Below are 26,110 nucleotides of genomic sequence, written 5' to 3' on the forward strand. Positions count from 1 at the left end.
CCCGACTGCATTGCCATTTGCCACTTAATCGCTTCCGTCGAAATATTTTCATCATGTAAGTAGCACCAAACCAATTCACACCTTATCTCGTTTAGTTTAAGGCTAATTTCGCTTGCAAAGAATCAGAGGGTCAACCGCGAACACCGAAGTTCCCAAATTGCGGGCATCGTTCTCTGTCACTCTACTTACGGCTTAATTGGAGTAAAACATGAAATAAAACTATGAAAACGGATTATATCGCGTATATTGAATTTATAATACATCCCGAGTAAAACAGATAGATGCTAGATGCTCGCAATTTGCGAACTGCGGTGTTCGCGGTAGGCCCTCAGTGTGTCGCGGATAAGCTGGGCGGCTTTTTCTATCACTGTTACGTTTCTGCCGTGTACTGAAGAACTTTCTAGGTTGTTTTTACCGGTAAACCACATATCGAATAAGGCGTGTAAGGAACTGATACTGATTCCAGCGACTTTACGTAACGTGTGTGCTCCATTTTAAATCGTGCAATTATAGTGAGCGCCTTGCATCGGGGCTTGTATATGTATCATTATACCGCGGCGGTTACTCTGTTGTTACACTAACCCCGATTCGCAATTGCAGTGTCTAATAAATAAACAAAAAGATTACGTATTAGGTAGTAGCTTTTATCTTAATTGAAAGAAAAAATCGGTTCATTTTCAACAGACTTCTTATTTATGATTCAAAAGGTACGATAATATGAATATGAAACGATAAATGGTCAATATTTAATATCTCGGGGAACAGAATCTGATGGTTGTGGGCAGTGCACCGGTTGGTCATTGTGGAAATCCATGTAAATCTTTTTCCGACAGTGGACACAATATATTTTACGGTTGTAAATCGATACTGAATATTGCGAAAAGTATTACAAATCAAATGGCCTAACTCGATGCGCCCCGAATAGAGATCTTGCGATATATTCTTCCGTGTTGATCCCCTACCTTTATCTCAAGGCAGTCATAAGGCCCATCCGTTTGATATTCGAAATTAAAAACTGTGACACAGGGCGGGCGGGCACGCTATACATCAAAAATCACTTGCGTTTCTATGTGTGAACGGCACGTCTGTACACGCGGCATGCGTCATAGTGTGAGTAAGCTGCTTAAAAATAGTACTGAGCGGCCGGCAAACGGCCGTCAATCTGCTGTCGCGGGGCGATGTACTTCGAGTCGGGGCGGGGCGGTGCGTGGCCGTTCTCTATGATAATACTATTACTTATTCTGTGACTGTGTTTTATTGCGTTCCTACCAAATTTCATGAATATTTCAACAACAAACATTAAGAATAGTTTACCTACCCTAAGACTACTCGGCACTCGGTCGATGACCGATATTTACAATCAGGTTCTTTCAAACTTGAATCAATAATTAGTAGTTTATCCTGCAAGGTCTGCGGCAAAACAGGAAATGCATATTACTGTTGCATCACAGCCATCAGCCGCTTACAATCGGCGGGAGGAAGTTTAGAACAGAAGAGACCATTAGGTTCGTACTGTAATAGGTTATGCAACGTTTCCACGCGGAGACATGTTAGACGAGCATATTGCATCTGGCACATGGCACATCTATCAAAGCTTTAACGCATTTTTTCAAACCGAGGAAAAATATTTAGCAAACTGTTTACATCAAAAGGCATCGATATTGATGACACTAGTTTGCCAATATGTAATAAGTACATATATAGGTACAACTTTGAATCAAATGTAAGTAGGTATATCGGAACGAGATATATCGATACCATTTACCCCACACTTCGTTTTCGGATAGCATCAGTAGTTTTATAACCCTCACAGATTACAACACGCCGCAAGCCGGTCTAAGACTAATGCAACCGAGATTGCAGTCACAGTGGGAACGGAACGTTCACTGCATTGATGTAATACTACAGAGTTGTGTGCTCACGATTTCATACTCACGATACCAGTTTACTCTGATCTCGGGCCCATTTCTCGAATGGTATAGACTAATATTATTAGCGTGTTGCCATGGTAACCCATACAATTTGACAGTTCGTGGACTGATAATATTAGTGTAATACCATTCGAGAAATGGGCCCCTGATGTGTTGTGTCAATCCTAATGTTTTATGGAAAAGAGAAGAAATATATGTTAGTTATAAGAATTTGAGTCTTGAGTAGAAGAAATCGAATAAATTTTACGAGACTACGTACAAAAAACGTTTCAATATTTTCAGTTCATTCTAGTCAAGTAGATGTATTTTTTTAATACAGTTGTTCAAAAAGTGCTACTTTACGTAGCTGTTTAGCGTGCGGAAAGTTGGTTTTCGCGAACTAGTGCTTTTCACTTTTAATTTTTTTTTTTATTTATACTTGTTCCAATTCATGACTACTTGTTGGTGAGTGTTAATATTATTTATTTATAATATTACTAATTTTTTCGCAACTGTATAAAAAAAAGTCGTTCGATACACGTGCGGAAATGTCATTATCCACTCGTCCCGAGTCTTTCCGCACTAGCATCTAAATGTACTATTGTCAAATTAACTCCGTCTTAGATAAAAATGTAAAGAGGAGTAATAAATATTATCACAATCGAATTAGCTTAGGTTCTCAACCATGTATGTAAACCTTGAAAATGATTTGCTCTAAAAGTACATACCTAGGGAAAATTCAATATCAGTCCCCAATTCCCCATAAAGTTTATAAGAGCTCGACATATTGATTGAATTGAGACGAAGGTGTCTGTACTTGATCCTTAAATTCTTGCCAAGACTAGTTTGCACTTAAGTAAAGAAATGTGTTATTTTATAGTACATTATGATACAAGTGTGCTAAGTTGGTCATTACACACGAGGCGATATTGTGCGCGCGAGCTGTAAGCGAGCGCGCAATAAGAAAGCCGATGTGTGTAATGATCAATGCACACGCGTTTCATACGACGTTTTTCATCACACTTGCGAGAAAAAAAATGAAACTTTCATATTAATCAAATTTTAATAGTTAAAACAGTTAGTATTGTGTGTTTCATCTGTCATACTCGTACTGCCGGCCGGCCCTCGCTCGCCCCGGCCGCGGGCGGCGCGGCGGGCGAGCCGGCCGGGCCGCGCGCCGCGCACTCGCCTGCGGGCGCGCCCGTGCCCGCCAGTCCGACCAATTAAAGAAGGCTCCCTTTCCATGCATATTATTAGCAATTAGTTAGCTTCTTAACTCAGTCGGATAATATAATGAAAAACCACGAGTGGAATAATACACTGAAAGAGCACGCGTGTTTCATATCTAGGATTATGAGCCAAAAATCGGTGGAATAAAAACGTCGTTTTGAGCGTGTTGAAAAAACCTTTATACACATTTAACATTCTATTGAGAATTGAGACGAAGGTCGGAGGAAAGGCAGTAGTCAAGGTCGGTTAAAAGAACATAACTTGGTTATACTATAGATAGATAATTAATAAAATCCGGATAGACATACTTACGTTAAGTAATTTTACTGTATAGTACTGGAAGTTTCAAGTGCCTGGAAAAAAGAACTTCAAGTCATATTTTGAGCATTTAGTTTACGCAAAAGCCGTTTGATATAAACTGCCTATTAATTTTAAAAATGTAGAATAATGAACCAAATACAGTTTTTAATATTTCTTTCTTTACGAGTTGTTTTTTTTCTCTGTTTTACTAGACCTAATGTATCTCCAAATAATAATGTTAAACTCTAGAAAAACATTAGAGACTCTTATGCCCAAACATGCGAATCTGTCAAGATGATTTTGCATCCACGTATTTCAATTTCAAATTCATCTTAGGACACATTCGTATATCGTGTGTCCACGAAACATGTTTCCCATTGTATACAACATACAACACAGTGCTTTTATCCACCAGATAGATAACTTCATTATCCGTTGCAGACGCAGCGGTGGGGTGCAAGCCGGCGCCCGCGCAGCCTCAAGGAAAGATCAGGTACTTCCTTCAATTGTACTGCATACGCCGTCGCGCGCGGACGTGCGTGCTTATAGCTGATTACGCATGACGGCCTTGGCCAGCAGTGATTGTGTGCTGTGAGTCTTCTTATCGATTTGTAAACTACAAATAGTATAGATATTTGTAGTTTTGTGGATGAATGTGAAACACGTGTGTTCTTGTGATATTTACACTGGATTGTTGTTTGGATTGATTGAAGATTGGAACTAGTGAGTCTTTTGCGTCTTTTCCTGGCATGAATATTGATGTAAAGATGTGTGTTGGATGACAGTTGAGGAGTACAGAACGGAATTTGGTTGTCATTGCTGACCCAACGGTTACTTAACCTGACCCGCATAGGCCGAGGGTTTAACTTAGAAAAACATTTGTTCATGGCATACAAGATATAAGGGATTTTTGGATTGAAAATGAAAAAAAAAATGAAAAAATATTTATTAACTAAGAGTTTACAATTCGTGTAAGATTAACTTTGGTACACGCACTAGGCGCGCCTGTATCGCGGGGACCAAAAACAGTAGGTAGTTGTAACAAAGAGTGTTATAACCGGTTGACAATTTTACTTAAAGTTAGGTTAACTAGGACTAAAAATTCTAAAACTACACAGATTTACTAGCTATCGGAAGTAAACTAAAAATAATTAAATTCAGTTTGTTTGCATCTCATATTTTAGTAATTTCTAATTTGTACAATTTTCTCTGTCTCGTCATAGGTTAAACTGGCTAGCCATTTCTTAACAAGTACTTTAGCGTCATAATCGGATTTATCTTTGATATCAGAGTATCTTATGGCGACATTGTAAATATACCTTGATATGTAAGGCTCGAAACGTTTAGCAAAAACAGTGCGCACCAGCGGCACCTGAATTCTGTAGACTTCTATGAAACACATCTTTGTGCTCGTTAGTCCCAAGAAGTTGCTTATGCTTATCAATAATTATTTTAAGCAGATACAGTTTACGAACCGTGAGCACTTCACAATTTCTGTATAGCAAAAATGTTGAGTACCTAAAAGGTTTTTTAAGCATTGTCTATTGTATTTGTATGGGTATTAGAGAATTGATTCTATTTGTATGGGTACAATTGATTGATGATTGGATGAACAGCTGACGTATTTACAAGTTTTAGTGACGATAACACAAAGAGATGCTCATTTGAATTGTGTAAATAACTTTTCAATATTATAGTGTGTTGTTGCTAATACTTATTAGATGTATTAACAATACTTTATTTTCAAGTGGTGTGATTTAATCGTTACTGATAACATCAATATGTACGCAGATAAATGCTTGGCATATTGTGCTAATAAACATGTTATGCTACTTATTACAAGTGGCATCATACCACATGTATTTTTACCATTTACCACACGTTTCAAAATACACTTTGTTATTTAAAGTAGGTATTACGATTGTTTACGCCGACATCATTAGCCTTGATAACGCGTCATACCATCATCGATACAATTAATTGACCAATTAAAGATCTTATTCCAACGACTAAGGGTCTACGAATGGTCATAAATATGCTGTTAGTACACGCGTTGCCGGTTTGGAGGAAAAACCAGCATTTTGACACGGCAATTATTTCACAATAACAATGCCGAGACGCAGTTGAGTTTGCTTAATCATTCGTGTGAACGTATTTTGTACCTGCTCAAGTTAAAAGGTTTGAAGAGATACAGAAAAGTGGTTCATACAAAAAGTTTATTGTCTTGAGACTTTCGAGTAAGTTGTCTGGTGATTTGTGAATATTTTTTTTTATAATTATGTGATATGTAACGTTTGCATTCCACACGTCCAAGTAGGTAGTTTTTTTTTATATTTATCCTGGAATTAAAAACATAATCATAATCATGAAATAAAACTATGAAAACGGATTATATCGCGTATATTGAATTTATAATTCATCCCGATCGTTGGGTCACCCGTTGACCACGAACGCTGTAAAGAGTTCGAAACGTCGGGATGAATTATAAATTCAATATACGCGATATAATCCGTTTTCATAGTTTTATTTCATGAGTAACTATCGCGGTAACCGAAGACAATATTATAATCATAATCATTTATTTGCACATAAAAAGCACAAAGCTTATAAAGTATCACTTCCTTTATTACTAATACGGGGTGGCTAAAAAAAGTGTATTCCCGTTGCCAGGCGGGTTTTGGGATTATACTGAGCAACTTTTACTATGGGACCAACCACGAAATCACGAAAAAAAAATTTACCCTCCCATAGAAAATGGACCAGCCAAAATGTATGAAACAGCCAAATTTATTTTAGCCATTTCGGGGTGGGTCCCATAGTAAAAGTTGCGCAGTATAATCCTAAAACCTCCCTGGCAACGGAAATGCACTTATTTTTTTGCCACCGTGTAAAAACAAGTCCCTATCAAATCATACATACAAAGTAATACAAAGATCAAGGCAGGTTTTGTTTCTTATCGTTTAATCTTTTCCAGACAGATAAAGTTTGTAATCATTGCGATATTAATACAGTGGAACCTCGATAAATCGAACGGCGATATCCTCATTTACACGAAAACTATAATGATCAAGGCAAGTTTTAGTTCTTATCGTTTAATCTTTTCCATACAGATAAACTTTGTAATCATTACGATATTAATACAGTGGAACCTCGATAAATCGAACGGCGATATCCTCATTTACACGACATATTGATAGCTAGTCTTTTCAGGCCTGTTAACTTGGGTGACATAGAATGACATGTCAATTCCATGACGCCACAGTTGCGACTTGCAGCTAAAATGTTATAAAACTGACCTTCCCTGACAAACACTTCCGATATTTGACTCTCCATTCAATAAATAACGATACTTTTGCCTAAATTGTTAATTGAAAGTAACCTTAAGAAATACTATAAAAATGTATACTTAGTCATGTTTAAAAAAACACGCATTTAACTTTCCTCGTATTCGAAATGAAAATTAGTGTTTAACTCGGGTGAAAGGCATCGTTTCTGCCTTGGACTATTGTAAAATACCTCGGCAGAAATGAGTGCCTTTCATCCCTTGGTTAACAATCTACTATACCATGACAACGATGACAGTAATGTCAGTAATAGTTTTGAACCGTTACAAACCTGTCAACACCGATGACATAATGACAGTCATTCCTGACCCCGCGGCCTCGATTGCCAGTTCGACTGACACTATCATTACTCATTTCGTCATATCTCGATTTGGCATTGTATTCAAATGTGAACTTTATCGCCAAAGGGCAAGTTTACTTTTGCAATGAATCCATTGTGTAAAAGTGTGCCTAAATACGATGAGATTGTTAGTGACCCCAGACTGGTTGCAAAATTGATGCATGTTTGTTTTGTTAAGTGATGATAGTTTTTTTTTAATAACTGGTTCGATTATGTTTATTAATTTCGTATCATTGGCTTTTTTCGTATGAGAACAGACAAAGAAAGGTACTTAAAAGAAATTATAAGTATTTTTGTGATAAGAGATATTTTTAGACAGGTTTTTTTGCTTAAAATCTAACTCCGACTATATTACATATTAGTGAATATATTTTTAAACTCAAAATATTTGTGAAGATAATTAATTGAAATTAAGGTCGTTGTCTTACACATTCCTAGTTATTTAGGTACCTACTTTAATGTTCCTGTTCATGTTCATGTCTTGCTTTAGCCGCACAGTAGCTTAGCAATCAAAATAGCTTTAAAATTATTAATAAATACAATATGTAGGTCAGTCATGAAACAATTAGTTACTTGTTATATCAGATCGCTCCGCCATTAATCGCTTAAATGCCACGATGAGCGATGGAGCCACCATCATCGACACAGTTAGACCATTCTAAACCTTATAACAAGGACGTAAGATTCATCTTTGGTCAGTTAAAGAGTTTATATTAGTACGACAGGCATGACAAATTGTATGCTCGCTATAGGTCAATGCATTGCTATTTTTTTGCGATTTCAATGCAATATGTGCTCAAAGTGGATTGTCGCTTTACTTTCATAATACACACGCCACACGCCACACGCTCACACAAAAGAAATAATGGCTTTTGTTTAACAAAATGCCATTGTTAGTACAGGTAAGTGAACGAGCTCAGTAGAGATAGCGTTAACTATATCTACAGAAGATTCACTCTAACAAAACACGTATATAACAACATGAGCTAGATGGCGCAAGCGCGAGCCGGCGTCCGTTCCGTAGCGGTGCGCGGCAACTACTATGGCTAGACACCAAAATTGGTGTTGGCCGCATGTACTTGTAGCGACGCGACGAAATCGCGGAGTGAGCCACGCCTGGCGGAGATGAGAGACGTGGTTGATTCCCAAGCAATAGCATTGGTCGTAATCCACATCTCATCTCTTCTCGGATGGATTACAACCAATGCAATTGGTTGATTCCCGCGCGTCTCCTTTCATCTACGCATATCTCCGCCTCAATGGAAAGGAAGCCAAGCAGATGTGTCATATATGTATCCCAAAATCCCTTCTTATAGCCTTAAAAGTGTACAAAATTATTCTAGTTTAAATGTAAATCATTTCTAAGGTTTTGCTTAAGACGTTCCCATAATGCAAGCGCATGCAATTATATGTTAATCTTTCTCGCGACGAAGCTATGGTGGATGCTGTAGAAAGCGATGCTTACAATTGACGCGGTTGGCGTCCCAACCACAATTTTAGATAAAAACTTGAATGTATGAAAGGACTCGTGTAATACCTAAGTGGGAGAAAAATGTGTAAAAACGTGGCTTTTAGTCTGGCCACTGACTTTCACATGTGAACTATGTTGGTTTGGCGTCGCCATGATTTGTGACATACCAGTTTTTGTTCCTCCATCAGCTTGGAGTTATTCTCATAAGTATCTAATACTTACCAAAGTTATGGATCTACAGTTTCTGCGGTTTTCGAAACTATAGTTCATCAAGAAGTTTGCGTAGTTTAATTACGCCTATATGCTATTATAATCTTATTAAGCAACCAATCTTACGAACGTTATGCATGTGTTGCCCATCATGATATTTATTGTGACATCACATCATTACAAACTGCAGTACCTACTCTAAGTAACAGTAATTAGTCTAGCTAGTCTTTAGTCCGACCAAGTCAAAGCGCTCACCGGGTCACCTTTAAATCTGTGCGTGCGGAATGCATTAAATAGAGAAGCATGGCGGGAAACTACGAAAAAAGCCGTACAACGACCTCAATGACCACGACTGCTCTGACAAGAGTATCCGACTGAGAAGAGAGCTAGTCTTTAAACTTTAGTCTCCACTCCAATACAAAAGCGCTTTCAACAAAAACTTTAAAAGACCAACTCCAAACCAAACCAATAGCTCAATAGCATAATCCATTCACCCCATTGACCGCGCTCGCAAACAAAACACGGCGGCGGCTGCGAAACGGTGCCGCGGCGAAGTGGGCCGCAGTCGAAATATTCCGACCTTGCCCCCCTTGCGTTACGTGAGCGGTTCGTAACACCGCCTGAGGACGTGTCGGTAGCTGCAGCGCGTTTGATTAGGATTTGTTTGTGATTGTGTGTTGAGGTAGTTGGAGGTGTGATTTATGGAAATATTTGAATGAATGATGGTGAAATAACGTTATTGGAAGAGTTGTTAAAGCGTTAAAATAGAATCATGAAGTTAGCGAAGTTAAACTTAGGATTTTTTTAACAGATCTGGTCCAACGAAGCCTCGTCGCCCCGACCGCGCCGTATACGTGCCCCGCGCGCTCCGCTCCGCAGACAGCTCCGAGGACAAACCGGACCCCAAGCGACCGGCACCAAAAGCCTCCAAGTCGCCCACCAAAGACAAGTCCCAACCCACCACCCCCCGGCGGTCCATTGACAAGACCTACTGCAACGTCTACACCCCCCCGCATCTCCGGAGCACCAGGTCCACGGCACCCAGCATAGACCCACCAGCGCCGACCGACTCCGTGCCTTCAGTCTGCCAAGTGCCAAATAGTGATAGTGCAATATCTTTCAGTGATAATAGTTATAACGAGATAGACGATAGTAGTTTTTATATAGGAGATTATTTCGCCAACGGACAACTCGGGCTGTACGCGCCCGATTATTATAACGATTTCGTCAGATATCCGACCGAAGACAACGACTGGAGGACTAATGAGTCCGATGTAAACATGGCCGTACCTGAAACGAACCAGAGCAATATTATAGACAACAGTTATTTATATGATAAGGATGAGGACGTCGAAGAGAAAGAGTTGAAGCGAGCTTCTCAAGAAATTAATAGAAGCAACAAGAGAATAATCAAACAGAGCTTCGATTCAGATGTTCTAGTTATATCTGACCCGGTCGAGGCAGAATGCGAGGAGGAACGACCAACCGAAGCAATTAACGGGGAAGAGAAAAAGGAACCCGAACCTAAGAAGCTAAAACCACAACTAGAAGCTAAAGTCTCATTAAAGCGCGAGGATAACGATTGGGATGCCGTGTTCGACGACAGCGGAGAATGCCTCGACCCATCATTGCTAGAGGAACTCACCTCAACTGTGGGCAAGGTTCACATAAGCAAGGCAAAGAACAGTTACGAACAGTACCAGACCAGAGGCCAAGCTTTATTCAACGGTCCGTATGACGAGACATTCGGTCACGTTGTGGAAGTGTATGACTTTCCTAGTGAGTTTAAGACGAACGACTTGTTTTCGGTGTTCAGTGAATATAAGGACACCGGCTTCGAGATCAAGTGGGTGGACGACACGCACGCGTTGATTGTCTTCAGCAGCGCCAAAATTGGTAAGTTTTTTAGTCAGCTTAATAATAGCATTAGACTCGTACATCTCACTTAGTCATACAAGAACAAATATAAGTCAGGTTTAAATTTTTTATAAACAAAAAACATTTCGAAAACTTACAGAAATGAATTAGTAGTACATTGTGCAACGAGGGGGGGGGGTAAGTGAAATTTTGCAAACGAGGTCTTTAAAGACTCTAGTTTGAATTATTCTTACCCCTGGAGTTACACACAATGTTTTTTATCACACTTGCGAAGAAAAAACTAAATTTTTTACGAAATAATTCTTAAATACGGTGACATTTCAAACACTCGTCCACCATATATGTATACCTATCCGTCATTCAGCCACGATTTTCAATCGTGTAAAAATATTTTAAACGGCTATTAAACAAAAAAAATTAACATAAACAATAAAATAAATTATAAATGTCAGTATTTTACTTTTTTTTTCACAATCCATAACTCCCGCTGGAACAATATAAGCCTTTGTCCTTCAGTATACCTGCATGAAATAAAATCTTTGTAGAGCAAGTGTGATGAAAAAGATCAATAACCTCTGGACTAATGACACCTGTCATAGAAGGTTTAATTCACTTCTCATGCTCGTAAAGTTCGACTTTAAGTCGTGCGTAGACGACATAAAGTTGCTTATTATGTTCTAGAGCATAAAGAAATATTGGATATTTTTGTATATTTCAGTCACACTCGAAGTGAAAAGCAGAGTGTATAACTCAGGCATAAATGTCCATTTTTATCCTCGACTATATTGGTCCGCGCTGTGCTCGAACCAATAAATTGCCTCGGATAAAAATGGATCGCTTTATGCCCTTGTTGTACAATCTACTATTATTACAAACAGCAAAACGGAATCATTTTGCATATTAGATCAGTACGATCGTATCTAATTTAGTTTTTTTTATAAATTACACGCATGAGGAAAACAGCACTGCAACGTGAATAAATATTGTAATTAGTGTCCGCAGATAAAAAATAAGTTTAATCTGCGCTCAAGTAGTTTGGATTAATACAGTACCGTTATTTCGCCATAAAACTTAATCGTGTTCTAATCAAAATCGTACCTAACATACATCAGTCATCGATAAAAATGATCCGACACCATGTCAGTAAAAATATAACTAAATACACGATGATAGACTCTGTGCGAAAAGAGAAGTGTCATAGAATGTATTGGTTCCCATACATTCCACAACTCTTCTCTTTCCCCACAGACTAGTAATAATTGTAATAAACACAACATTGCAATATGAGTTAGCGGTATATGTGTTAATGTTAAAAAAAGCACGCAATGAAATCGCGACTTGCGTAACTTTTTTAATGTCTTCACTACATAGTATAAAACAAAGTCGCTTTCCGCTGTCTGTCCGTCCGTCTGTCCCTATGTATGCTTAGATCTTTAAAACTACGCAACGGATTTTGATGCGGTTTTTTGTTAACAGATAGAGTGATTCAAGAGGAAGGTTTATATTTATATGTATAATTTGTAAAGGTTTTGTGTAAATTAGTTGAACTACCCGTGCGAAGCCGGGGCGGGTCGCTAGTATTATTATTAATTATTTTAACAAAATATAATTTTCACCTTAGCAGCTCGAACAAGCCTACTTTCGTCACTCCAAAGTCGCACTTTCCTCACTCCAGGGAGTGAAACAATGTAGCTTTTTAATTTAGTGAAGGCCATGAACTTCATACTACGTTACGGTACGGTACGGTACGGTACGGTACGGTACGGTACGGTACGGCACGGTACGGTACGGTACGGTCCGGTCCGGTCTCGTCTCGTATCGTATCGTACATATTATAATACTTTTTTTCTGTTTATTCTGTGTAGTTCGAAATACATTTTAACCTTTAATATGTTCTCACTACTGAGGTGAAAAATTATGTGTGCAACACGAGAGCAAATTTATTTGACATCTCGTGTTTTTAAATCCCTCGCTACGCTCAAGATTCTACCTTAGAATCTTTCGCTTTCTCGGGACTCAAAATAAACACTCGCAAGAAAAACCAACTTTCCTCTCTTGTTGCACAAATAACTATTGCATTGCATCAATGACCTTTTATTAATAATAGACGCGTTACGTTCATAGTTGAGAAAACTAAAATGCAGGCAATATTTAGTAGAAGATTGTGACAATCTTGACACATTGGCGTCAGCCGTACGACTCACTCAATATAGGTTCCGGAACCTATATTTGATGGATCACGATCCAGCGCCTGGTGCCACATCTACCTTGCGTTCTTAGAGTGAAATTAAATTTGCGCTAATACGAGTATGCGCTGCAAATTATACGCGCGATGGACGAGTAGTACGACGACGAGCACGCTTCTTGCGTAACGTGGAAATATTGGAAAACCCCTCGAATATGCTTAATTTAATAACAGCAGAAACAAGAAGTGTTGCGCAAGCGGCTCTCGAGTACCCAACAAACGTATAAAAGGACATTTTCACTTCTCATGCTCGTAAATTTCGACTTTAAGTCGTGCGTAGACGACATAAAGTTGCTTATTATGTTCTAGAGCATAAAGTAAAATCATCTTTTAAGACCCTTATTTACTTAGAAATAAAGTCCAAAATCTGCCATACAAACTGCCAGCCCTCCCGGCGCGCTCCCGACCGGCGTGCCGGGCCCCCGACACAACAGAGTTAAATTTTCTTTAGTCTTGAGTCCAGGTGGTGTCCAGGGGGACAAATGGGAATACACAATTTGTGGGCGAAGTGGAGAGATTATACGCCGTGCTTTTAACAAACAAAATATAGATACCAACAATTTGTAAAGATAGGAAGATGTAGCCTAGAAAGGCTTGTTTCAGGCTTAGAAAAAGTTCGGTAGTTTTTAGGGTTCCGTACCCAAAGGGTAAAAACGGGACCCTATTACTAAGACTCTACTGTCCGTCTGTCTGTCACCAGGCTGTAACCTCGTGATTCTCATGAACCGTGATAGCTAGACAATTTTAATTTTTAAAGATAATGTATTTCTGTTGCCGCTATAAAAACGAATACTTACTAATAACAAAACAGAATAAAATAAATATTTAAGTGGGGCTCCAATACAACAAAATAAACGTGATTTTTGGCTGTTTTTGGCGAGATGGTACGGAACCCTTCGTGCATGAGTCCGACTCGCACTTGGCCGGTTTTTTATCATGAAGTGATTTACAAACTACATAGGTACACTACCGCTCAAAAGTATTTAGGCACCCGCAATCCGCAATTTTCACCATACAATTGTATATAAAAATTATTTTCAAAATCATACTGTTCGATCGCAGGCAAATGACTCTCTTACATGTTGGATTGATTTTTTTTTTAGTAAATATATTGAGCCTCAAATGGTTGCCAAAGCCTTTAAAATTTCGAGTTTACTTTATGCAACGATTTAAAAAACCCTTATGTACTAGTTCATACAAAATAAAACGATTTTGTACTGGAAAACGATTTATGGATTTTTTTACGCTTGCCATTTAGTAAATAAGCAATGTACACGAATATTCTGCACATGATTGTGAAGCTCGACATGTCTGTTAAATTAAAAAAGTAAACTGCATAAAAAACTGTTACCCGACTGCGACTTAAGGGTCCCACTGACTATCAGTCCGCCGGACGATATTGGCCTGTCAGTTGTTCGGAACTGTAAAATTTTTGTTCTAACTGACAGGCCGATATCGTCCGGCGGACTGATAGTTAGTGGGACCCTTTAGCGGTATAATTCTGAAAGTCGATTCTGTATACAATAATACGGAAAAAATTACGAGTACCTAAACAGTTATGAGCGGTAGTGTTTTTATAAGGCTACTAAGCGCGAATATCTTAAGAACATCACTAGGTAGGAGTCCCAGCCAGCGCCCACTTCAGACAACAAATATGGTAAAAAAAAAACACAAACCCAACTCGTTTCATACAACATTGCGCAAGCGATACATAAGTCAGTACTGTCAGTAGGTGCGGCAGTTTGAGGTAACTAGGAAGGGCTTGTACTTAGACATGATAGATGATGTCTTTAAACGTCGAACCTACGTAACGAAACTGTCGTGACATTCTCCAATACAACTTCTTATATAATGTATTTTGATCCCTAACTTGGTCATTTCTGGGTTGGATAATACCGTCTTCTCAAATGGACCACAGAGTTAAGACTCAAAATGTTTATAATTTTTTTTTATACTACGTCGGAGGCAAACAAGCATACGGCCCGCCTGATGTTAAGCAGTCTCCATAGCCTATGTACGCCTGCAACTCCAGAGGAGTTACATGCGCGTTGCCGACCCTAACACTCCTCTCCCTCGAGCTCTGGCAACCTTACTCACCGGCAGGAACACAACACTATTAGTAGGGTCTAGTGTTATTTGGCTGCGGTTTTCTGTAAGGTGGAGGTACCTCCCCAGTTGGGCTCTGCTCTAGATCTGGAATGACATCCGCTGTCCTGTACCCTACCACACAAAGCGAGATGTCATTCACAGTGCCCATACCTCTCTTTTGGACGTAGTTTAAGGACATACCCGGGTCCGAAGTGCGAATGTGCCATTTTCACCCAAAAGGGTACTTATTGTCGGTTGTCAATAAGGTGCTATTTCCATATAGCTTCAATTTGAAATCAACCTTACCGACAAGCGACAATGTTGGTACCTTTTGGTTGGCAACGTCACATATACATATACGTTGGTATAGCAACCAATTTTTGATTTGACTATAAACAGATATAATGTGAAACGTTTTTGTGTGTCAGAAGTTTCGTATTCATGTTTTGGAAGGATTGAATTGAATCAATTTCTTTCTCAAAGCATGACATCGTGTTCGTATAGTTAAGCCATGCCGTAGGGTAAGACAGTAAGACATCAGGGGCCCATTACTCAAACGGTATTAGACTAATATTATTAGTCCAAGAACTGTCAAATCGTATGGGTTACATGGCAACACACTAATAATATAAGACTAATACCGTTCGAGAAATGGGCCCCAGTGGTCAGCCGGGAATCAGAGCGCCTACCGCGAAAAACCAAGATCTAAGGCTTGTCAGCGACCGTCTAGCACACGCTTAAAGCCTTTCTTGTTTATTCTGGTTATAATTAGCGGAGCCTTTTCAATTGTCATAGTTAGTAAACAATCGTCCCCCGAATTGATATTGATAGCTATGAGTTTTTCATAGCTATTAATATTTCATACGGCGCCATATATTTTGTGTGTTTGCCAATAATTCAGTTAGAATTATTAAAAGTCAACTTTTGGCAATCAGAGTTAATACGGACGAATTACACTTTAAATCTTTGCTTTAATACTTAAAATATATTTGAAAATTTTAAATTGAACTGATTTCACGTTATTAAGTCGCATAATGTAGACATATCACCATATCAGATGTTAAATTAACCACACTCACTTGGGTAAATGCGTTCTAATTCCCACGATAGACCGCGAATACGCCGTATTTGATTTGTATTGTGTGTGCTTCGCACATAAGAAGGCGTGATCGACGTGCACGACGTGATCGTCAATATTTATTAAACGCCTGTTTGACTAATGGGTTGGCTGACGTATAAATATGAATCGTTTTGCTATTAACATCTTTTTAGGGTTCCGTACCCAAAGGGTAAAACGGGACCCTATTACTAAGACTCCGCTGTCTGTCTGTCCGTCTGTCACCAGGCTGCATCTCATGAACCGTGATAGCTGGACAGTTGAAATTTTCACAGATGATGTATTTCTGTTGCCGCTATAACAACAAATACTAAAAACAGAATAAAATACATATTTAAGCTCATGAGTGCTCCCATACAAGAAACGTGATTTTTTGCCGTTTTTTGCGTAATGGTACGGAACCCTTCGTGCTCGAGTCCGACTCACACTTGGACAGTTTTTTTTTTAATAGTATTATTATTTACTTCACGCTGCATGCACTTGCAGAACCGATTACAAGTGAGGACTGAGGAGTGTCTTTTCAAAAGGGCTTATTTTTGTATGGTGTTCACAGCCCTTTTGAAAACATCGGCGACGAACTTCAAAGGTGTATGTGAAATCCCGAATCCGCATTGGGCTAGCGTGGGCCCAAACCCTTTCGCGCATGAGAGGAGCCCTGTGCCCAGCAGTGGAACGTATATAGAGGCTGAAATTATTATCATTAGATTTCCATTGTCCAAAAGTTCTGGTCAGTGACTTTATTCATGCATTGGTTCATCTGCTTTATGCAGTATCTGTCTACACGTACAATCAGCATAACAGTCGAAATCAACCAAATAAATAATGACAGCCATAATCGCTATACCTTTCTAGGCTTAAAGCTGTGTTATACTTGGCTCTACGTTTGCCGACTCTACAATATTCAATAACACGAATTCACTGTGTACCAATTAGCCTCATGCATGAAGTTTATATTTGAACGAAATATGTTTTATTCGGATGTTTGTTACCGTTATATCATGTTACAAATGCATTGCCGTTTTTAAATTACCATTTAATTACTTAAAATTATAAATAAAAAGTTCAAAAATTTGCCCGCGAAAAGCTAGTGAGCGAAACGCTCGAAACGCCACGTGACGTCACGCTTTCGACAGATTAGTGTCATTAGTAGCAAACGTCAGTTGGGCCGCCCAACGTGTGACGTCATCACGCTCTGTCGAATTCGCGCCAAAAATTATGAGCGTTTCAACCGCTCAAAAATTTTCAACATTTTAAATATTTTTTAATAAAATAATGTTAAGATTTACAAAAGTATTTTTATCATTTCCGGTGTTCCAACGATATAAATTATGAATCCAAAAATAAAAATAAATTCATGCATGGAGCTAATTCCGCAATTATAAGAAACCAATTAGACTTATTAATAACTCGGCGATACTGCAAAGTCGGTTAAGCAGACATATCGGTTACCGAACCAGCTTGCACACAAACGTTACGTTGCCACTAGAAACATCTAGGAAGCGAGCAACTAACCTTTATATTATGCACTAGCAAGTCTAGCAACACTCAATTGACCATTCGTGAATCTTATTTCTTTGTATTAAGGATTACTAGCGGCCAATTTACAGTGTGGACGTAGGAAAACTTGTTATTAGGCGGGCAAGATACTTGATTAAAACCCTACAAGGATTTCAAAGTATATAGATAAGAAGGTATATAAGATCGCTAGACGGGTTTAGGCGTAATACGAAGTCTAATAGAAACAAAACCAAGTCCTGGGTTTGGGTTTGCGTTTCGTTCATAGCATCCTTATAAAAATGTATGATATAAGTATAAAGCCAAGTAGTTGTATAAAGCATAATACAATCGGGATAACCGCACGGAGGGACGAATCGTTTGTTTCATCGTTAATAGAGTTTATTTTATTTACCCTAACATTAAGTTTATCCTTTTGATAGAATAGGAACCCTATCATGCTGCTTTGGACAGGGCAGTTGAGATGAGAACATAATAAATGCTAATGTTGGTGTTTAAACTCAATTTGTTACAGATAAATAACAAAAACCGCACACGTTAAGCTCCTTGAATGTACCATTGAATCTCTTCTTCTTCTTCTTCTACCTAGGGTTATCCCGGCCTTTGCCAGGGTCCGCTTTCCTACTAGCCTTTCTCCACTTTGCGCGATCCTGGGCGTCCTCTCGTGTGAGCCCGTTTACGTGCCCGTGTACCATTGAATCTATTCTTCAAAAATAATGAACTATGACCGTCATTGTTTATAACAATGTAACACTTAGCACTCACAAATTAGCCGTGACACAAATATCCGTTATGTAACGGTCGCTAACACGCGCTCGCAACGGCGTAGCGTGACATAAAATTGCAAAACCATGTGGTTGTTGAACCGAAAAAGGCAGCGTATTACAAATCGCAAAAGAACATGAAAATTATAATGCAGTCGGATATTTGAGACGGGTAGTTAGGTTGTCGAAAAACTGACGTTTCCTGGCTGAGTATCGGAAACACGCAATTGTTTTAGCTAAGGAGTCTATTGTACTTACAGTAGTACGTGTAAATTTCTATCTACTCGCATAACCATAGTCAAACTATTACCACGACGACTAGATTACGAGACTACCGAAACATAGTCAAATGTAACGAATACTGCAACTCTTGACAAACTTTCAGTTCTCAAACTATTTATCCCATATTTTTAGTTGGGCGAAATTTCATTTCGCAAATTTACATAATCCCACCTAACCTAACGCAACCTAGTACGTCATTTTCATTTCGCAAGTATGGGGTTGGGAAATGAAATGGTTGCGAAGTAAGGTTATGCCAACGATTGGTTTGCCAAATGAAACTTTGGCGAAAAGTTGGTTGCCAAGTGAAATTTGGCGAAATAAATTTCGCCAAAAAGGAAGTACACCCTCGACACGAAACAACGCGAGCGTGAATCAAAGTTGCAAAATACCGGCGTACATCGCAAATTGTTGCGGTGACACAAATATTGCACGGTATGTATATACGTATTAGCTGCGGTGTTTGTCGATTTGAAACAATGTGACATACAGTCAAGAGAATCAATTAAATTAAATCGCGGTTGAATGTAACAAAGGGAGGGAGTGTCGGTCTGGCCTAGTGGGTAGTGACCCTGCCTGAGAAGCCGATGGTCCTGGGTTCGAATCCCGGTAAGGGCACTTATTTGTGTGATGAGCACAGATATTTGTTCCTGAGTCATGGATGTTTTCTATGTATTTAAGTATTTGTATTATATATATCGTTGTCTGAGTACCCACAACACAAGCCTTCTTGAGCTTACCGTGGGACTTAGTCAATTTGTTTAAGAATGTCCCTATAATATTTATTTATATTTATTATTTATTTATTATAATCGTCATATTTCCCTAGAAATTTTACATTAATGATGACATACCACACTGTCATTGCAAATTCCATGCAGCTTTATTATTGCGCGACCGCTTTGAATCATACAAATTTTGTCGAAAGGAAATAGCACATTTTATACACATAGTAAATAAATGTTAACATTCTCAAATTACCAAATCGTAAATAATTATATCTTACGACTTTGATTCCGGTTTAATCGTTCGTAATATGATTCCCCTATCATTTCTTGAGGATCATTTGTCTTGTGTACATGTCCCGCTACCCATACATAACGCACCACTGAACTTTGATAAATAGTGGCGCCATCTCACCTTAGTTGGAACATTAATTTGCGTAAGACCGTCATTGATCTTCGACCTACTAATCTCCGCTTTCGCTTCATGCTTATCTCGCTGTCGAATCCATTAGCTATGTCGGAGTAGCGGATAACTATTGGATAATACGCAATAGGCTAACGGATAATCTGGTTACGGCCCTACAACATAACTTAGTGACAGCGCACTTGACATACTGATCAACATCACCCGGCGCGCCGAGGCGGTTTACTATGAAACTTTCCATACAATACAATTGAGCGAACTCTTTAACGACGACAAACAGTTTGGTGCAGTCGTGGCACGAATGGTTGGCTGGATGCATGTGCATTCGGCATATGCGGACGCTGGACGCACCTATACAAAATTGCCAGTACATTATTATCCTTTACTTTCGAGTCTATATTTATTTTAACCAGGGACCGGCCCGCTATCCCTTATCGGGGTTTTATAAGGGTATTGCATAAGGCTTCACTCACCATACCCTTTGCCAGACGAAACCCTTTGTTTTGCTTTTAAAAACCCTTATATAAAGCTACCACATTTGAGTAATCGGTAGCCAAATACCCTTACAAAACCCTTATCATCCGCTCACCAACACCTTGCATAATGCTTATAAGGGTTAGCCTTATAAAGGGCTTCCCTTTTAGCATATAAGCGTGCTAATTTAAGTCGTCTACCTTGTTCATAAAGCACACACATTACTTCGAATCCGAGCGATCGTCGGCGGCGACGGCGGCGTTCTTTGACTAGGCACGTATTTTCTTTCCTTTTCATACACTACCGTAGATATATACTAATCCTGTCTCTTTCACACAAAGGGAAACCTTTATAAAAAGCGCTTAAAGATAAGGGTCACCCTTATTAAGAGCTAGCCTTATTTTTGGTTAGCTTTTCGGTAAGGGTTAGTCAAAGGTAAGGGTATGAATGGGCTTGCAGTTCAAAAGGGAAAGTCTTTCAATGTGTTAGCCGTGTTAAAGTGTCGCCCATTGAAAGGGTTTTATCGCGGAAAGGGTTGTCCGGTCCCTGATTTTAACACCCATTTGGTTTTTTAAATTAACTATAATTGTTTTCGCATTTCCAATTTCGGGCTCATGTCTCAGCCTTATGCGAGCAAGGGTGATAAAGGTCTCTTCCTCATAACTCCTGATTTTCTTGTTTTACGTATGCATTTTCTCGGTTCCTCACGTAGTACAGTCGCCATCAGATATATCGGAGCGGCCGAGGTGCTCAAAAATATCTGAACACGCACATAGCGCCTTGACAATAGAGGCGTGTTCAGATATTTGTGAGCACCTTGGCCGCTCCGATATATCTGATAGCGACTGTACAGTGCAAGTAGCTGTTTAATAGCTGTTATGCGAAAAAGTATCTTCCTATCTACGGTACCGGCCAATAATATATCACCGTTCCTTGTAGTGTTTTTGTATGAGCTTGTATAGAGTAAACAATATTTACTCGTTAGGCATTTATATACATCAAATTATTCAAATTACACATTAAAACGGCCATTAAACTATCTTACTATCTCATTACATCAATAAACCCGTTCACACCTCGGTATTACGCTAAGTACGCTCTGGCTCTACTTAAGCGTTGCTTAAGCACCGATTAAGCTATAAAAGTAGACTTGTTTGGCAACCAGTTGCATCTCGGCTTCGATTGTACAACCTGATGTAATAAATAAAGGCAAGATTGGTCTAGTTTGCGATCGGGTCGGAGTATTGCGAGTCACGTACCGGCAAGCGTACTCTACTCGGTCACGAGTAAGAAGAGGTGGCGGTCGGTGGCGTGCTTTCTTTTGTGACAGTGAAAACGAAATTTGTTACTACTGGGGATATGGGGATGTCATGTAATGTCTGTAAAATGTGACTTCCCGACATTTATTAAGCTAGTATTGGCAAGATGCGAGGTCAATGGAGGGAGAAGTGGCACTGATGGTAACAAACACGTAATCTTATGGAATGTCAAACATTCATGCCAGCGGCAGCCGCTGGAACTTTTTTTTTTTTCATAAGATTTAACGTAGAAAAGCTGACAAAATGAAGGCTATCCTTCCTATTCTGTTCTATGTCTGAACCTGAAGCTTGATATCGGTATAGTTAGGTTTAGTTGTAATGTAATATAGTCAGTTTATTGTATAACACATTCCGAGTTCCATTCCTGGGTCTTGTTTTCTAACAAGTTATTTTACATAAATCATTTCAGAATTTACAGGTTAAAAAGAAATGGTGAATTTTTCATTTCTCCCTGATAGAAATCTTCCATGAGATTCAGATTTTCAGGAAATCTAAGTCTATAAATATATGCGATTATTTTATTGATGTCAAATTAATTTTTTCGAATCGCTTATTTTATGCGTTTGCGCCGCACGCTACTTTCGATTTCGTCGGTGGTTCCATTTTTTTCACAAAGCATCTTCATTCTGCGCACGGCCCGCCGCGCCTTGAACTTGGCTTCCTTTTGATCGTGTCCAACGGAAATGACTGCTTTATATCGCAAATTACTGGTAAATTGTAGTAATAAAACCGTACTTTGGAAACGGTTTTCATTCATTCTGGTAATGGTTTTCGTCTGATGAATAATTTCGACGATATTAAGGAATATCGAGAGCTATTGTGTGGAATGGTAGAATAAAATCGACTCCATTACAATTTTGTACGAATAGCAAATATGTTACTTTTTTTCGTATGCGACCCAATATGCGTGTCAAATTTTAGGGTTCCGTACCCAAAGGGTAAAAACGGGACCCTATTACTAAGACTCCACTGTCCGTCTGTCTGTCACCAGGCTGTATCTCATGAACCGTGATAGACAGGCAGTTAAGATTTTCACAGATGATGTATTTCTGTTGCCGCTATAACAACAAATACTAAAAAGTACGGAACCCTCGATGGGCGAGTCCGAGTCGCACTTGTCCGGTTTCTGTAGATTAATCCAATACTAATATTATAAATGCGAAAGTCTGTCTGTCTGTCTGTCTGTCTGTCTGTGTGTTCCCTCTTCACGCTTAAACCGCTGAATCGATTTAGATGAAATTTGGCATAGAGATAGGTTGAGTCCCTGAGAAGGACAGAGGATAGTTTTTATCCCGAAAATCATCCCTTAAGAAAGTAAAAAGCGGGGTGGAATTGAGATAATTAATGAAGTGCCTGCTAATTTGTGTGCATAATATGCTCAAATTGAATGATTGCTATGAGATTTTTTCCAGGCGCTATACTTACTTTAGCTGCTGTTACTAAGTCCACGCAGACGAAGTCGCGGGCAAAAGCTAGTTTATAATATAATCCTTACCAATATTGTCTGTTACCGCTTCACGCTTAAACCGCTGAACTGATATAAATCAAATTTGGCATCGAGATAGTTCGATGCCCGGGGAAGAACATAGGATAGTTTTTATCAATCATAATCAATGAATCATCATCATTCCACGTTGCCAAAGTCGCGGGCAGAAGCTAATTACAGCATAATTTCACACAACTCTTGTGTATCTAATGATTTTTTAATCTGTGTGATTTTCAAAATTTGTGTCTGTCGTGTCGACCCATTAACAGATAGGGTGACTGCTAAAGTTATTGACCACTACATAGTAAGAGTTTTAAAGGATTCACGGTTAGTTTCACTAGACTTATATTGACCGGGATATAGACCTTGACTAGTAATTGGATTTTCCTAACAAATCAGAAAGAAATGAGCCAAAAGAAGTCTTATAAGTGGCCAATAACCACAGAACAGTAAGTATATATTTGTGACATTTTCAACCAAAAGGTACCACATTGTCGCTTGTCAATAAGGTTGATTTCAAATTGAAGCTGTATGGAAATAGCGCCTTATTGACAACCGACAATAAGTACCCTTTTGATTGAAAATGGCACATTTAATAAGGTTAGAATGGCGATGCGAGCAGGGTACGTGTCGCCACGCGGTTTTGAGCAACCGCTCGCAAGCCCATATAAGCCCTGAGCGCTCGCCGCGGTAAATTATTTCAAAACGAAGTAAATATTGTCTTGTGCTGTCATAACGTGCAGATTAAGAATCCAGACTGATGATTTGATAATCACATTAAATCTGTCTAAAGGAGTCATATCCTTTCACCGGTAAGCGTAAGTGGAGGGGACCAAGCGGCGACAGCGGTTCCGATACTAACTGCGCGCGATCGCCATTCTAACCTCTTTAATATGTGCCATTTTCAACCAAAAGGGTACTTATTGTCGCTTGTCAGTAAGGCGCTATTTCCATATAGCTTCAATTCGAAATCAACCTTATCAACAAGCGACAATGTGGTACTTTTTGGTTGAAAACGTCACATATGTTCTGTGCCAATAACTATAGCAGTCCTTACTTCCTTTAGCTGCAAAGAAAAACTAAAACATCCGTCACACACAAATGTGTGTGTCTTTAAATCTATTGTCTTAGTTCAAAGCTCAATTAAAGTCTACTCTGATAACCATAAAACAGTTAACAACGTAACGGCGCCGGAAACAAAGATACCGACAAAACGTTCCATTAACCACATAACGCTTCTTAGTTCAAAATATCCCACGCTAACAAAGCAATCTTTGTCATCTTATTAAGAAGTAGGAAGTGCGGAAATTATTGCCGAACTATGCTTATAGTTACTTTCAAATAAAAGGCACAATAAGTTTATTGGAATGATTGTAATACTTCGACTTCGTGAAATGAAATACATACTCCATAGCTTAAAAAAAAAAAGATAAGATAGTATTAAGAGTAAATAAGAGCGATTACAGCGGCAGTTAAGGCTTAGGGGGCTTTGTTCGCTGTCATAGTTTTTAGAATGTATGTACTTTGTGTTAATAAATAAATGAAAAAAAAATTACTAATTAGCGTTTGGTACTTCGCTAACAAAAAAAACTGAATTACTGGTTACAGTCAACGTATGTATGAGTGTATTGTATGGGAAATGTGTAGCGACAACACAGCTACTCAGATGGGCCAATAGACCGCCATGCAAATTTATTAACATACAGTAGCGGCAAAAAATCTATCATACCGTTATTTTTTGCAGGCATTCACTCGAAAATTCATGAAATTATGGTATTTATATCGTGTAAACAATGATCCCATCAAAAACATTACATGTAAAAAGATGCAAGTCTCGCAACGCAGTTCCACTACTACAAAAAAGTTTTGAGATGTAATGTGAAACCAAATTGGTTATTTTAGTCAGTGCCAGGGGGTGTTAAAACCGTAACAATATTAGATACCTTTATTTTTAGGGTTCCGTACCCAAATGGGTAAAAACGGGACCCTATTGCTAAGACTTCGCTGTCCGTCTGTCCGTCTGTCACCAGGCTGTATCTCGTGATCTGTGATAGTTAGACAGCTGAAATTTTCACAGATGATGTATTTCGGTGGCCGCTATAACAACAAATACTAAAAACAGAATAAAATAAGTGGGGCTCCCATACAACAAACGTGATTGGATGGGTGACCGTTTTTATAGATAATGGTACGGAACCCTTCGTGTGCGAGTCCGACTCGCACTTGGCCGGTTTTTTTAAATACATACCTATAATAATGACTTGGCAATCGCACGGCTACATAGTGCATGACATAAGGATAATTCGTCAACTATTTAAAAGAATCCTAATTAAACATAGCGCTAGCCCTAATGACATGCATTTTGAGCAATACACAGTAAAGCATTGTGCGCGATTGCCTAATCATTACCTCGATACCACTGTAAAATGAACTGAGGCATATAAATATTTAAAGTTCACAGTATCAGATTGCCCTTTAGGTACTTTATGGCGAAGTTTGCATGTGAAGTGACAATCATTTATCCCACTTTCACGCGTTAACTTATAATAAAAACACGGAAATGTGTTATCTTAATGTATAAACAACATGATATTGTACGTGTAGGTACCTATATAACCTAAAGCCTTTTCTTTTTGGTGCATATTTAACAGGATGTAAATACACAAACCCGACTCGGCCTTCCGGCCAATGAAATACTCTTAAATCGCTATATCATACCATGATTATCTGAATCCGTAGCTGAGATGAGATCTTATTTCACATTCGCACCATTTGCAGAAGGTAATATTATGGTTTACTGTTGTATCGCAAATGATCACTTCCCAAACTGTTTCTCTCGTAATCTTATTTGTGCGAATATATATATTTCGCAATTAATTATTTATCATACCAACCTAACCTTATGCCAGATTCGCCCAAAAAAACCATGTGCGAAATGTGTATATGCTCAAAGTTGCTTTGTCAACTAAACATTCTGCCATTAGTTGGTTA

The 26,110-nt window shown here is 38.8% G+C and overlaps 1 protein-coding gene across 2 annotated transcripts in view; it reads left to right on the plus strand.

Moving 5' to 3' along the window:
* Positions 1 to 26,110, plus strand: part of LOC134749228 (coiled-coil domain-containing protein R3HCC1L) — a 62,894-nt gene that overhangs the window by 17,301 nt on the left and 19,483 nt on the right. The window contains exons 4-5 of one of the 2 annotated variants that reach the window (XM_063684153.1): positions 3,882 to 3,933; positions 9,617 to 10,701. In XM_063684153.1, the coding sequence (XP_063540223.1) occupies positions 3,882 to 3,933; positions 9,617 to 10,701 (1,137 nt within the window). Of the gene's footprint in view, positions 1 to 3,881; positions 4,032 to 9,616; positions 10,702 to 26,110 lie in introns of those variants that run through there. The other variant, XM_063684226.1, reaches the window with a different exon arrangement.

This window comes from Cydia strobilella, chromosome 1, assembly GCF_947568885.1.
Source record: "Cydia strobilella chromosome 1, ilCydStro3.1, whole genome shotgun sequence".
Classification (NCBI taxonomy): domain Eukaryota; kingdom Metazoa; phylum Arthropoda; class Insecta; order Lepidoptera; family Tortricidae; genus Cydia; species Cydia strobilella.